At 41.1% G+C, this 14,233-nt stretch overlaps 1 protein-coding gene across 1 annotated transcript in view; it reads left to right on the top strand.

The window, feature by feature from the left end:
- col14a1a (collagen, type XIV, alpha 1a) overlaps positions 1 to 14,233 on the top strand; it is a 219,102-nt gene that overhangs the window by 140,765 nt on the left and 64,104 nt on the right. The window contains exon 28 of the mRNA XM_057834300.1: positions 11,959 to 12,102. Coding sequence (XP_057690283.1) covers positions 11,959 to 12,102 — 144 coding nt within the window. The remainder of the gene's footprint in view (positions 1 to 11,958; positions 12,103 to 14,233) is intronic.

A 14,233-nucleotide genomic window follows, 5' to 3' on the forward strand; every position in this document is an offset into this window, starting at 1 on the left:
CTGTAACAGTGAGCAAAGCTGCAGCATTAACACTTGACTCAAATATAGTCAAGTTAAACCACGTATACCCCAAATCACACAAAAGTCTCAAGGGGCTTTTCTAACCCAGTGTTGAAAATGATCAATGACTTCCTCTGGTCTAATTACGAAAGGAAAAAAAATGCTGCGTAGTTCATTTTCTCCATTTTGGGAGCAGTATATAATGCAAATTGATGATTTTTGCATGTGCAATTTTTTAATTGTAACTCAACTTGTCAAACGTGAGACTAATTGCATTGGCTGATTTTGCAAGTTTAGAGGATCAAAAAGTCAGGTCTAAATGGCACTCCTATGCAGAACCATGATAACAGGATGCAGGCTAAATGAGAGGGGAGGTGGGGGAGGGGGGTGTCTATTTAACTCTTTTTAACAATTGAAATATTATTAAAAGTCCGTGCTGTTCCATTTCTGTTTCAGGTTGTGCCATTTGAAGATGACTACACATGCACTACATTTTGGCTGAACATTTTAATCATACTTAATTATTCAATTGTTACAGGGCACAGAATAATCAGTCACAGTGACTGAGGTTTTAATATATATCAAAAAGAGAATATTCTCAGCTTTGGTCCGTGCATCTTGGATTTTCAACATTTGGAGAAAACAGTGAGAAAATGGCACTTATATTTGTGTTTTGGCTGACTTTAAACATCCCTTCATACATGTAACGCCTTGGATTCAGATTTAAAATGCTCTATTTCTTACTCTCCTTAACATGCTAAAAGCTATTGTTTTGCCTTTTCCCTCAAACTCTACTCATAAAGTGAGTTATGACCCCTCACTGTGCTTACACCCCCAAATCTTCTATTGAAAAGTCTACTTTTGACCTCTTTGACATTTTTCCTCTGGCAGCAGCCTCCTTCGTGGGGAGGAATTGATGCCAACAAGAAACCCCACAGCTTAAACGCTTTCAATTGTTGTTATATTATGCTAGTGTTGTTTTATTGCCTTCACAATAAATGGCAAGTCAGCTTTCTCCCACTGTGTATGGTGAAGTTCAGCCACACTTTCTGTTGTTTGAATACCAGACAGCAGTGGTGGAAGAAGTACTCACTTTTTTTTTTACTTACAGTAAGTCAAACTACAGATACAGGGGCAAAAAAGTACAGGTATCTAAGAAACGTTTTACTCGAGTAAAAGTACAAAAGTACTTAGCATATTTATAGTGAAGAGCAGAAATATTTGCACCCCTTGCGATTTTGAAGGTTCACCCACTTAGAAAATAGCTAGAGGTCTGAAATTTCATTCATAGATGCTTTTCCACTTATAAAGACATAATCTTAAAAAATAATCAAGAACTCACATTGTATGATTTTTAAAAAAATTAATTATTTGGAATTTACTGTGGTTCAAAAGAATTTTTCCCCCTGAGAAAATCAGTGCTAATATGTAGTGCCATTGTCTGCAATTACAGAGATCAGACGCTTTCTGTAGTTCACTAGATTTTTACATATTGAAACAGGGGTTTCGGCCCATTCCTCCACACAAGTCTTCTCTAGATCGGTCAGATTTCGGGGCTGTCGTTGAGAAACACCAAGTTTCAGCTCCACCCAAAGATTTTTTATTTCTGTTTTTATACTCCATAATCTTGATATGCTTTTAACACAGCCTCTCTTTGTCAGCTTGGCTGTGTGCTTTGGATCATTGACATGTTGGAAGAGCCAGCCACGACACATCTTCAAGTCTCTGACTGAGGGAAGGAGGTTGTGGCTCAAAATCTGTTGATACGTTTCACCATTCATCCTCTGCTTTATACAGTACAGCCGTCCTGTCCCCTTTACCGAAAAGCAGCCCCAAAGCATGAGGTTTCCACCCCCATACTTCACAGTGGGGATGGTGTTCTTGGGATTGTGCTCATCCTCCTTTTTCCTCCACACACGATGACTAAGGTTAGCACAAAAAGGTTCCACTTTGGTCTCATCTGACCATATGACTTCCTCCCATGACCCCTCTGCATCATTCAGATGGTCCCTGGCAAACTTCAGACGGGCCTTCAATGTACTGGCTTCAACAGGGGACCTTTCTGAGCAATGCACGATTTCAAACCATTGCACCGTAGTGTTCTACTGACAGTAGCCTTTAAAACTGTGCATCCAGCTCTATTCCAGTCATTGACCAGCTCCTGCCATGAAGTTCTAGGCTGAGCCCTCACTTTTCTCATCATGAATGATGATGCCCCACGAGGAGAGAATTTACATGGAGCCCCAGTCCGAGGTAGATTATCAATCATGTTTAGTCTTTTCCGTTTTCTGACAATTGCTGCAACTGTTGATTGATTCTCACCAAGCTGCTTTCCAATTGTCCCATAGCCTTATCCAGCTTTGTGGAGATAACATTTTTTTCTTTCTCTTTTTTCGAAAGCTCTCTGGTCTTGCCCACGATAGCAGTTGGATTAAGACTGACTGTGGGGTGCACAGGTGGCAATATTGAGCTCAAACGGGCGGTGGGTGGGTGGTTACTCATTGGGTAAAGGTGGACTTTTTTTAAGGTAGAGTGACAACTCTTTGAGTGTCATAATTATTGCTGATTCTCATGGGTACAAATACTTATGAACCCCAGTAAATTACACATAAATTATTGTAAAATCATACAATGTGAGTTCCGGATTTTTTTTTTTTTACAGATTACGTATTACCTCTACCTATTTTCTAAGTGGGTAAACTTGCAAAATCACAAGGGGTGCAAATACTTCTTCTCCTCTCTGTATATATTAGAGCCGGGCGGTATACCGAAAATTTACCGTTACCGAAATTCTTCACGACGACCGACATAATTTTGACCATGTCGGAAAATTCGGTAATTTAATAAAACATGAAAATATGGTCTTTTCATTTTTATTCCCTTTTAAGAAAGCAGTCAGTGTGCTTACGTATGAAGTCACGTGGTTATGAGGAAATCAAACAAACAGAAGCCCGGTAGGCTGACGCTACAAGCAAACGTGATGGAGTTGGGCTTAAGGGAGCTTCGCCAAAACTTTCGCCCGACATTAAGTAGACTCTTGGCGGTATTCAGACGGGCTTTCACCCGCTGTCCTCCCTGGTTCTCACAATTTCAGGAGAGGGTGCTTTCAGTGCTTTTTACTGGTATCGTGTAGTATTGTAAAAGTATCGTGTAAACGCAGGCAACAATTTGAAAAGTCGTGGAGTAAAACGTACAGATAGGTGCTGTAAAATGTAGTGAAGTAAAAGTAAAAAGTGCCACATTTGTACTAAAGTACAGATACACAAATAATGTACTTCAGTAAAGTAGCAAAGTACTTTTTCTTCATTACATTCCACCACTGGCATACAGCATTGCCAGTTATTTGTGTTCATTATTTAACCTTAATTCTTTAAATAAAAGCACACATGGGAAGTTTACTCCTAAACAGTTTAATAACTGCACCGTGTTACCTTTCGGGAACTACAGTATATATTAGATGCCCTGCGTATCTAATTTTCTTACCAGAGTTGGTGTGTGAAAGACACACAAACAGGGATGGATTTCCATATTCTGCTTGAGTTATCCTCAACAATGTGTGGTTGTTTCTTACACAAGGATAGAGAAAAGTTACACTTTATTACATGGGTGTGTAAATGTTGATGAATATTTGTTAGCATGTAAAGAGTGTTACTTGTAATGACTTCATGCATTAGCCTAGTGAGGACATCATTTCTAATTCAACTGTTTCTGCTCTGGCTGAAGTTTATTCTTTCTAGCAGTGCGTGTTATAAATTAACCTAAACAAAAGTTATGCTTCTTAGATATTTTTTTTAAATAATGGGAAACTAGGATATCACAAAAGAAAGGGAGCAGCCTCCAAATATATGTTCTTCATTGGTCCATGTCACACTCCTTCACTCATAAAAAGTGCCAAGTATGTCTATTCTTGATTAGAAAATGGCAAACAAACAAACAAAAAACATAAGCTCCTTGGCATGGGTAAAAATATCTTGCACAAAAGAACAAAGATTTGAGAGGCGGCGAGGCTTTGCGGGCTAAAAGAGGAGGAGATTATTTCAAGTATTTTTATCTTACACATCCCCACTGATGGTGAGACAACAGAATTTATAAAAAGAGCCCAATCTATGCTGACAGGGTTGACTAAACACACACACACACACAGATCACTAGTTAATTGAGCTGCTCAACCACAATCCCATTGCACATCTTAATATTTCCGTCTGATTGACTAAAACTTCCTGTCCTACTTTTTTCTGCTTTTCTTTCCTGGTTCTTTTCATACAGAATGCCATTGTTCCATGTTAGCGTTCCTGAGCCTTGTGTCGCCTCTGCTATGCTCCGTGTCTCACTTCATGCTTGGCTAGCTTCTGTAATTCCACTCTCGCCCCGTGTGATCCCTGGACAGTGTAGAAACATGTATCTCTGGCAGATATCTGACAACACTACTCTTTATGGCCAAACGCAATATCATTTGTCATTGCTGACAGATATCTGCAAAATAAGAGGTGTAGATGTGATTTGATATGGCTGTGTAGAGTCTCAGTCATCCAGGTCATGGCAATCTGCTAAAGTTGAATTGAGGCCTCTCTTCTTGGTTGTTCACGACATATCACCCTTAATCCCATAAATCATGGCTGGTGGGTGCATCAGCACTTGTATTTTGAAAAAATACTTTCTATGATGGACCAGGTATGTAAGGGACCACCACATTCGATGAGGTGTAGTGGCCTTTCTTGTCTTAGTGGGTTTGAAAAAGACTAGATAACCATCGGAACTGTACTGTATATAGAGCCTTCTTAATATGTATCTGCTCCTTCCATCTTCCGGTTCTGTGGACGAGATGAATTCGGTTCTGGTTCTGGTTTTGGAGGGTCTGACAACTCCAAGTTTGCTTTTCTATTGGTTATTGGGATGAAAAGAGAAGGTACTGTTCTGTATGTTATAGAGACGTGACCGTAAATTCAGTACCGAAAACTATCAGCCAAAAAGAGCTAAAAGGTAAGGTTTTCGATTTTGAAGACCGAAAGTTTGCCACCGAATAGCAAAGATAAGTGAAATTTCCGATTCTTAGATCATTCACAATACGGCCGTGGAAGAATCAAGAATAATTCACAAACATCCAAATTCCGATTCTTCAAATATGCCAAGTAAAGCGGAACTAAAACACAGTAAGCGGGGTCTTCGGGACGCTATGGTGAAGATATAAATTGTGTCAAGAACCTTACTCCTCATATGATGACGTAATCAAAAGACAGCGGGACGCAACACACTGGGTGACGCGGTCTCACTAACACTACTGGCTCACAGCCAACATGATGGCGGTTTGGAAGTATTTTGAGTCATCAAAGAAATATGTAAATTATTAAATGAAGGAAAATAAAATAAATTTGCCTCATCACTGCTACACACTCGTTCTGAAATGGCTTTCCTTTGAAGTCTCGCGTCACATCGAGTAAAGTTCATTCCAACCCGTGCGTGAGTAATTTGAAATTTAATCAAGCGAGTAGTACTCAAATAAAGTAGTATTTAAATACATAAATGTGCATTTGCTGTGGTTTAGTACAATAAGTTTATGACATGAACACTTTTTCTATTTGGCACATGTTTTTTCCCGCAACTTCCACAACCTTCTCTGCCAGTCGTCTTTTAATCCGGCAGGACTTCGTGGCTTTTAGAACTTGACCCACTCGCCTGGCGCTCAATTGATTCCATTTATTGAGCAAGAAAACAGCAAGGCTTATTTTAAGGAATAGGATAGATTGTAATAGCCTTGTATTTTGCTGTTGTTGTGAACTACAGTTCCACACAAACGGACATCGAGGTCTCATTTACTTTAGCAATTGGAGGCGTGAGACCCATTTTTCGAGTGTCCCAAACTTCCAAGAAAGCTCATTTATCAAGGCTTCATCAGCTGTGATGTGTGTGTCACCGTCCAACGAACATAATGCTGTGACGACGCCAGTATATCTGCAATAGGATGCATTCAGCGTTTGCGACAAAACGGTCACTGCCGCCGGGATTGCACCCTCCTATGGGGTTTCAGAATCGGCACCTTTCAAACTAAATTTCTCGAGCCTCTGGGGTTGTGGAACCAATGCCAAGGCAAAGGGCATTAATCGGAAAATAATGAAATAATTTTTAAAAAATGAAATATAAAATGAATGTATACATTTGTGTTTTTCGGTCTTACGGTTTTCAGCCAAGTGCTTCCAATATTCGGTTTCCAGTTTCGGCCAAGAATCTTGCTTTCGGTACATGCCTAGTATGATTATGTTTCACTGGACCTCAATATTGAGGCTTTCAAAAGGTCCTTTAAAAAAACTTAGCAGGTTTTGATCATAACCCGTGTCTGTTATTGATGTAATTGTAACTAGTGGTTGGTAGACTGCAGTAATAATAGCCCAGCTATAGTTTTTGTTGGGAAAACTTACATCACCTTATCGTGGTGGATGGGTTTGCGTGTCCCATTGATCCTAGGAGCTATGTGGCAGAGTCACCCATGGTAACCAGGTCCTAGGTGTGGGACCAGACAAAGCATGACTCCAAAGACCCCTTATGATGATGAACACAAACGGAGTCAGTTTTCCCTTGCCCAGACAGGTTACCGGGGCCCCCCTCTGGAGCCAGGCCTGGAGGTGGGGCTTGAAGGCAAGCGTCTGGTGGCCGGACATGTTCCCATGGGGCCCGGTCTGGCACAGCCCGAAAAGGAAGCGCAGGTCCCCCTTCTCATGGGCTCACCATCAGTGGGAGGGGCCAAAGGGGTTAGGTGCATAGTAAGTTGGGCGACAGCGAAAGGTGGGGGCCTGTCCGACTCCCAGCTACAGAAGCTAACTCTTGGGACATGGAATGTCACCTCACTGGCAGGGAAGGAGCCTGAGCTGGTGTGTTAGGCAGAGAAGTTTTGACTAGATATAGTCAGACTCTCCTCCACAAACTGTTTGGGTTCTGGTACCAATTCTCTCGAGCGGAGTTGGACTCTCTTCCATTCTGGAGTTGCCCAAAGTGACAGGCGCCGAGCAGGTGTGGGCATACTTATTGCCCCCCGGCTTGGCGCCTGTACGTTGGGTTTTACCCCGGTAGACGAGAGGGTAGCCTCCCTCTGCCTTCGGGTGGGGGGACGGGTCCTTACTGTTGTTTGTGCTTATGCACCGAACAGCAGCTCAGAGTACCCACCCTTTTTGGAGTCCTTGGAGGATGTGCTGGAGAGGGCTCCCTCTGGGGACTCCTCCGCGTTGAGAGGAGCAAGTTTAGGTGGCTTGGGCATCTGGTTGGATGCTTGCTGAACACCTCCCTGGAGAGGTGTTCCGGGAATGTCCCACCGGCGGGAGGCCCCTGGGATCACCCAGGACACGCTGGAGAGACTGTCTCTTGGCTGGCCTGGGAATGCCTTGGGATCCCGGCGGAGAAGCTGGTTGAAGTGGCTGGGGAGCAGGAAGTCTGGGCTTCCCTGCTAAAACTGCTGCCTCCGCGACCTGACCCGAGCGGTGGGTGGGTGGATGGATGGATGGATGGATGGATGGATGAATGGAAACTTATGTAATTTTGATAGAAAAGTAAAAATAAATGGTGTATCTGTTCCAGAATTCGGTTAGATTTGTTTAAAGTCTATGAAGTTATGGTTTAGAGGGGATTTCCAACCAATTGTGTTAGAATTATGGCTAGATAATTGTCATTGATCTGGGAAGGCTTGTAACTGCTCATGGTCATTTGTGGATCTGTGGTAGTACATGCAGCAGTCGATTCTTTCTTCTTATTCTAGCTTCTGAAGACATTGGATAATCTTGTCAGAAATACTTTTTGATTTCCTCTTTAGTACTTTGAATCAGTGTTGTCCAGTGTAGCAGTCAATGTTGCCTTTTTAAAACTATCCTGAACTTTTGGGTCTACATTACAAAGAATACCTTGGGTTGTTGTCGCACACAGAATGTAGACGTTACTTTTCAGAAAGTCGTACAGCTCATTTAATAATGGATAATACCTCTTCACCACCTGAGTGGTTTTTTTTTTTCATATTTTCAGTCATTTTTGGGACTGAGTTCCTTTTTCCGTATGTCACTGCTGTGCCCGATTTTTTTTCCTAAAAGACGATTCATCCATGTTCTACTACTTTATCCAAGGTTGGTTCGCCAGGGCAGCAGTTCAGAAGGGAAGCCCAGACTTCCCTTTCCCCAGCAATAGAGGTCTTTCAGGGGGATCCAGAGGCGTTTCCCCAGCATGTCCTGGATCAACCTAGGGCCTTCTCCCAATGGGACGTGCCAGGAACCCCTCTCCAGGGTGGATCATAATCAGATCCCTGAGCCACTTTGTTTGACTCCTGTCCATCTCCCTACTATGAACCCCTCCGAATGACCAAGCTTCTCACCCTATCTCTAAGGGAGAGCACAGACACCCTGCGAAAGAAAATCTTTTCGGCTGCTTTTATTCGGGATCTTGTTCTTTCAGTCACAACCCAAAGCTCATGACCATCAGTGAGGGTAGGAATGTAGATCGACCTGTAAATAGAGATCCGCGTTTTGGCTGAGCTCTTTCTTTACCATGATGAACCGATGCAGTGTCCACATCAATGCAGACAGCACACTGATCTGTTCCCTTAGTCATGAACAACATCCAAATATATATATAAACCTCTCATCCTTGAGAGCATCAGAGGGCATTCCACCAAACCATGGTCTCAGATTTATAGGTGCTGATTCTCATCCCAACCGCTTCACACTAGGCTGCAAATGGCTCCAGCTAGAGTTGAAGATCGAGGCCTGATGAAGCCAACAGAACTACATGTTCTGTAAAAAACAAAGATGCAATGCTGACGTTACCGAACTGAAACCCTTCAATGCCTCGGCCGCGCCTTCCATAAATTCCATAAAAGTTATGCAAAGAATCGGTGACAAAGGGCAACCTTGGCATAGTCCAACTCTGAGTAGAAACAAATCCGCTTTACTACTGTCAATAAAGATCAAACTCTGACACCGACCGTACCGTAATGGGACCAAATTGCCCATATAAAGGGGTCCTCTATTCCGTACTCCCGGAGCACCCTGGACAGGACTCTCCATGGCCACAATTGAATGCTTTGTCCAAGTCTACAAAACCCAAGTAGACTGGTTGGTAGGACTCCCATTCGTCTTCGAGAACTCTGCTGAGGGTGTAAAACTGGTTCACTGCCAGGACAAAAAACGCACTGCTCCTGCTGAATTTGAGTCTTGACTTCCTGATGGAACTTCCTGTTCTTTTCTTTAATCACTTTTTGGCAAGTGTGTAGGTTTTGTTTGTTGTTTTTTTTATGTAATAGTCACTATTATACTGTGCTTGGTTCAGATAATATGCAGATAACCATATTACTTGTTTCAATTATTGCTCCTTTCCTAAAATAAACCAATTAGTTTTTCAATTACATTGTGTTGGTTTTAGGTGACATTAAAGGTGAAAGTTTTTAAATGAATTTAAAAAATACATTACAAAAAAGTTTCAAAGTCAAAAGTTTAATGGGGTTAGGTTGACATTTTGTATCTATTCTGTTGCTTACTTCCGTACCTCCCAAGTTTCAAGGTGTGCTCATTTTGCTCTCCCCGAGTACCCAACAAGGAAATGACAGCCCAGGTAGCTTTTAATTAGTCTCAAGGCTCTTGCTCATATTAACCAGGCGAGTGCCTGTGATGGCAACGCAGAGAAAAAGAAGAATCTGCAAGCAAGGATCCTCATCTTGAGGGAGTGTTTCCGCTCCACTCTCACGCGCTTGTCAGATTGACTTTGGAGACTTAGGAGGCGGCGATGTATGTGAATGTGGCTGATGTCTCCCATCCTCTAACATGTTCTCAAAGGAACGTTAAACAGTTAGAATACACTTATAAATGAATTTCTACCCTGCAACATAAGCACCACTGCAAGCTTTCTTTGACTCAATATACTGTATACAGGCTATATACTTCACACTTAAGGCAACATTTGGTAATTTTTCAACCTTTATAAAATGTGTTCATAACATTTGTGATATGTCAACTGACAACTTGTTGAATGACACCTCTTGTATTTCTTGTGGGGGTCTGTATCACTTTCACCAGTACTAATTACCTTAAGGAGGGGGGCAGGAAGCCTGCCACACAAAAAAACTACAAATGTGCTGACTGCTTTACGGCATACGTCACTTCGCCCTTCCCCATTCATTATAAAGACGTAAGTCGATGCGAAGCCTTTCGAGTGAATTCTGCAAAGATGGCAGAGCAACAAAAGAAAAAAAACGTTTTGTCCGAGGAGGGAAAAAAAGGGAAGCTACCAGGATACTCAACAGTAAACATTGTCCCGGGTTTTATTAGCTGGCGTGAAGCGGGGGGTTAGCCACACTAAGCCACACGGTTGCTAACTGCCGTATGCTATTGTGTAGCCACAACTGAATTCAATACCTTATTACAATTCATCTTTCACACAGTCGCTGAAACAGAAATGTTGTTTAATCCATCTGCAGGCAACCGGGACATTGATTTTTGATTGACTGATGATTTTACGACACTGTAGGGGTGTGCGCTGGTCCTTACAGGAAATGCAGTCTTTTTTAAGGCAAAAACACTTCCGCTTATGTCCACCAGCGTCGCTAAAATCGACCAAAACTGAAAAGTTACGTATTGTTGCTTTAGTTCGTTATTATAATGTTTTTTTTCATCTGATACTCATGATATTTTGATTCACAAAATTAATTCTTTTCTCACACATGAAAAATAACTTTTCTATGACAACATTACTGTAGTTGCATCTTTTTTGTTCACATTAGCGTAACTGTACATGAACATGTCTTAATAATTATGTGAAAATAAGTCATTCGAAAACGACCTAAGTCTAACTTCAAATTTATGTTAAGATAGAAGTTGGTGGATTTATCTGTTGCTTAGAGCTTTTGAAACATAACAAAGAATCTGTTGCCTTATAAATTGTCTCCATTCCAACTGTGTCACCATTAATGACTCTGACAAGCCAGAGGAAACAGAAGAATGATGGGAAAATAAAATGTTAATTGACAGGAGCCCTTGTGAGGATAGATGATGGCGATTGTCCATGCCATTACATAAAGGTCAAGTGGAGCATCACAAACTATAAATACTAATCTCAATGGGCAAGGAAGAAGCTCCAACATGCTGCGTGGTATAATGAACTGCTCAATCGAGCCTATCAGGACAGATTAATGATCTGTATTCTTTTGCCATTAATTTCCACTTGTCTGATAGGACACTGACATTAAATAACAATAAAAATGAGGCTTTACTGTATGTGTTACAGATGTGTGCATTCACCTATGTTTTTGTCAGAGGAAAGTTAGGACAAACATTGTTTTGCAACAAAAACAATATCAAATATTCATAAGCTCAAATCCCACCTGATTGAGCAATTGCCTTATAGCTTCATCTCATGAATAAAATGTTTATGTTTTGTCTTATGGGAGAGTCTTTAAGCCTATCTAAACTTCCCGCTTGCATTTTATTGACTGATTAAATCCATTGAAATTCACTGTTAATCAACTTTCAACCTCTATGACATTTTTATCTTTTCGTTAGTTTTATCTGTAAACATTAGGCACTCATTTAAATTCACTTATTCTAAATGCAGTGGGAAACGCTGCACTTAGCTTGGCTGGCTGCAGAATTTTGTAGGTCTCTCATTTACATGTATAGGTTTTGACCTGCATTGTATATTTCATTGCTATTGTAGACAGAATTAAAATATCTCTTTTATTTTAATTTACAATAGGCAAATTAAAAGACAATGGCTCCCAACTTTCCTTGATAAATGAAAGGAGGAACATTTAAGTCAATTGGTGGTTCTATAATGTTCTAGATTCTGTGTAATTATTAACTGATGTCACTGATTATTTAGTCATCTTATAAGGCAGGTAAAAATGGATAAAGGTTCAATCTACATTTTGATTATATATATTTTGTTATCACAAAGTGTTTGATGTTATCATTAATGCTATCTTGTCTCTTTTATCAGGTCGTGCTATTAAGCATGTAAAGGAGTCCATTTTCACCTCAGATGCTGGAGCCAGGAAGGGGGTACCCAAAGTCCTGGTTGTGCTCACTGATGGGCGTTCGCAGGATGACGTCAATAAAGTGTCCATGGAAATGCAGATGGAGGGTCTGTGTCTGTTAGTAAATGTAACTCGAGCAGAGAATTCAATAGCGTTGCAACATTTTGAAAACATTTATTGGCAAAACATTCACAGTGAAATGTGATCATTGATACATGACGATCTAAATCATGAGAAGATGGGAAAACCACATGAAACATGCATGCACCCACCCCCACACCCCCCCGTGCTGTGTGTATACATGTATTTATATGCTGTCATCTCATTCAAAGTGGGCACAAACCTTTTTTGTTAAAAAAAAAAAAAAAAACTGTATGCTTGAGGTAGGAACTGCCAATTGGTGGATGCTTGTGTACTACAGTGGTATGAAAAAGTATCTGAACCTTTTGGAATTTCTCACATTTCTGCATAAAATCACCATCAAATGTGATCTGATCTTTGTCAAAATCAAACAGATGAAACAAACAGTGTCTGACTTAACTAAACCACCCAAACATTTATAGGTTTTCATATTTTAATGAGGATAGTATGCAAACAATGACAGAAGGGGGAAAAATAAGTAAGTGTACCATCACATTTAATATTGTTCCCCTCCCCCTCCCCCTTTGGCAGCAATAACTTCAACCAGACGCTTCCTGTAGCTGCAGATCAGTCCGGCACAACGATCAGGACAAATCTTGGCCCATTCTTCTCTACAAAACTGTTGTAGTTCAGTCAGATTACTGGGATGTCTGGCATGAATCAGGGCCGGCCTAGCCTATACGCAGACTATGCAGCTGCTTAGGGCCCCTGACCACTTGGGGGCCCCCAATCTGGCAATTTTTTTTTTTTTTTTTTTTTACTACAGTTTGCTTTATTTGACTTTTGTGAGTTTTGATACTTGATTACAAGCTTAAAAAAATAAACGTTCTTCCTTAACTTCTTTCTTTGCTCTTTTAGAAAAAGGTTTGGCGCTATTTACTGTAAGTACTGACAATCATTTGGGGGGAGAAGTTTTAAGTATACAGTGCAACAAAATCTGATTAATATATAAAATATGGACGTATGGGTTGGATTGCATGTATGGGTTTCACAGTATACTGTGACGAAATGGTGGGCCAAAAATACAGGCCCCTTTGCATTATTTTGCTTAGGGCCCCCAAATGGCCTGGGCCGGCCCTGGCATGAATCTCTGTCTTTAGGTCATGCCACAGCATTTCAATCGGGTTTATGTCTGGACTTTGACTTGGCCACTCCAGAACGTGTATTTTGTTCTTCTGAAACCATTCTGAAGATGATTTACTTCTGTGTTTTGGATCATTGTCTTGTTGCAGCATCCATCCTCTTTTTAGCTTTAACTGTCTGACAGACGGCCTCAGGTTTTCCTGCAAAACATCCTGATAAACGTTTGAATTCATTCTTCCATTCATGATTGCAAGTTGTCCAGGCCCTGAGGCAGAAAAACAGCCCCAAATCATGATGCTCCCTCCACCATGCTTCACGGTGGGGATAAGGTGTTGATGTTACTCCCAAACAATTCAACTTTGGTTTCATCAGCCCACAAAATATTTTGCAAAAACGTCTGTGGAGTGTCCAAGTGCCTTTTTTGCAAACATTAAACTCGCAACAATGTTTTTTTTTTAGACCGCAGTCGCTTCCTCCGTGGAGTCCTCCCATGAACACCGTTATTGGCCATAGTTTTACATATAGTTGTTGTGTGCACAGAGATATTGGACTGTGACATTTATTTTTGTAAGTCTTTAGAAGACAATCTAGGGTTCTTTTTTACCTCTCTGACTATTCTGCGCTGAACTCTTGGCATCATCTTTGGTGGACGGCCACCTCTCGGGAAAGAAGCAACAGTGCTAAACTCTCTCTATTTGCAGACAACTTGTCTGACTGTCGATTGATGAACATCCATACTTTTAGAGATGGTTTTGTATCCTTTCCCAGCATATACAAATCTGCAATCCTCGATGGCAGGTCTTCAGACAGCTCTTTTGACCGAGCCATGATGCACATCACAATGCTCCTCATTTCTCACCAGGTGTTTGTTTTGTAGTGGGCAGGGCAGCTTGAAACTACTCATTAGTGATTGAGAACACACCTGACTTAAAATGTTTGGTAAAAATTGGTTTCAATTGCTCTTTAAGTCTCCTTAGGCAGAGGGTTCACTAACTTATTTTTTGCCCTTCTGTC

The sequence above is a fragment of the Corythoichthys intestinalis genome, chromosome 4 (genome assembly GCF_030265065.1).
Source record: "Corythoichthys intestinalis isolate RoL2023-P3 chromosome 4, ASM3026506v1, whole genome shotgun sequence".
Taxonomy (NCBI): domain Eukaryota; kingdom Metazoa; phylum Chordata; class Actinopteri; order Syngnathiformes; family Syngnathidae; genus Corythoichthys; species Corythoichthys intestinalis.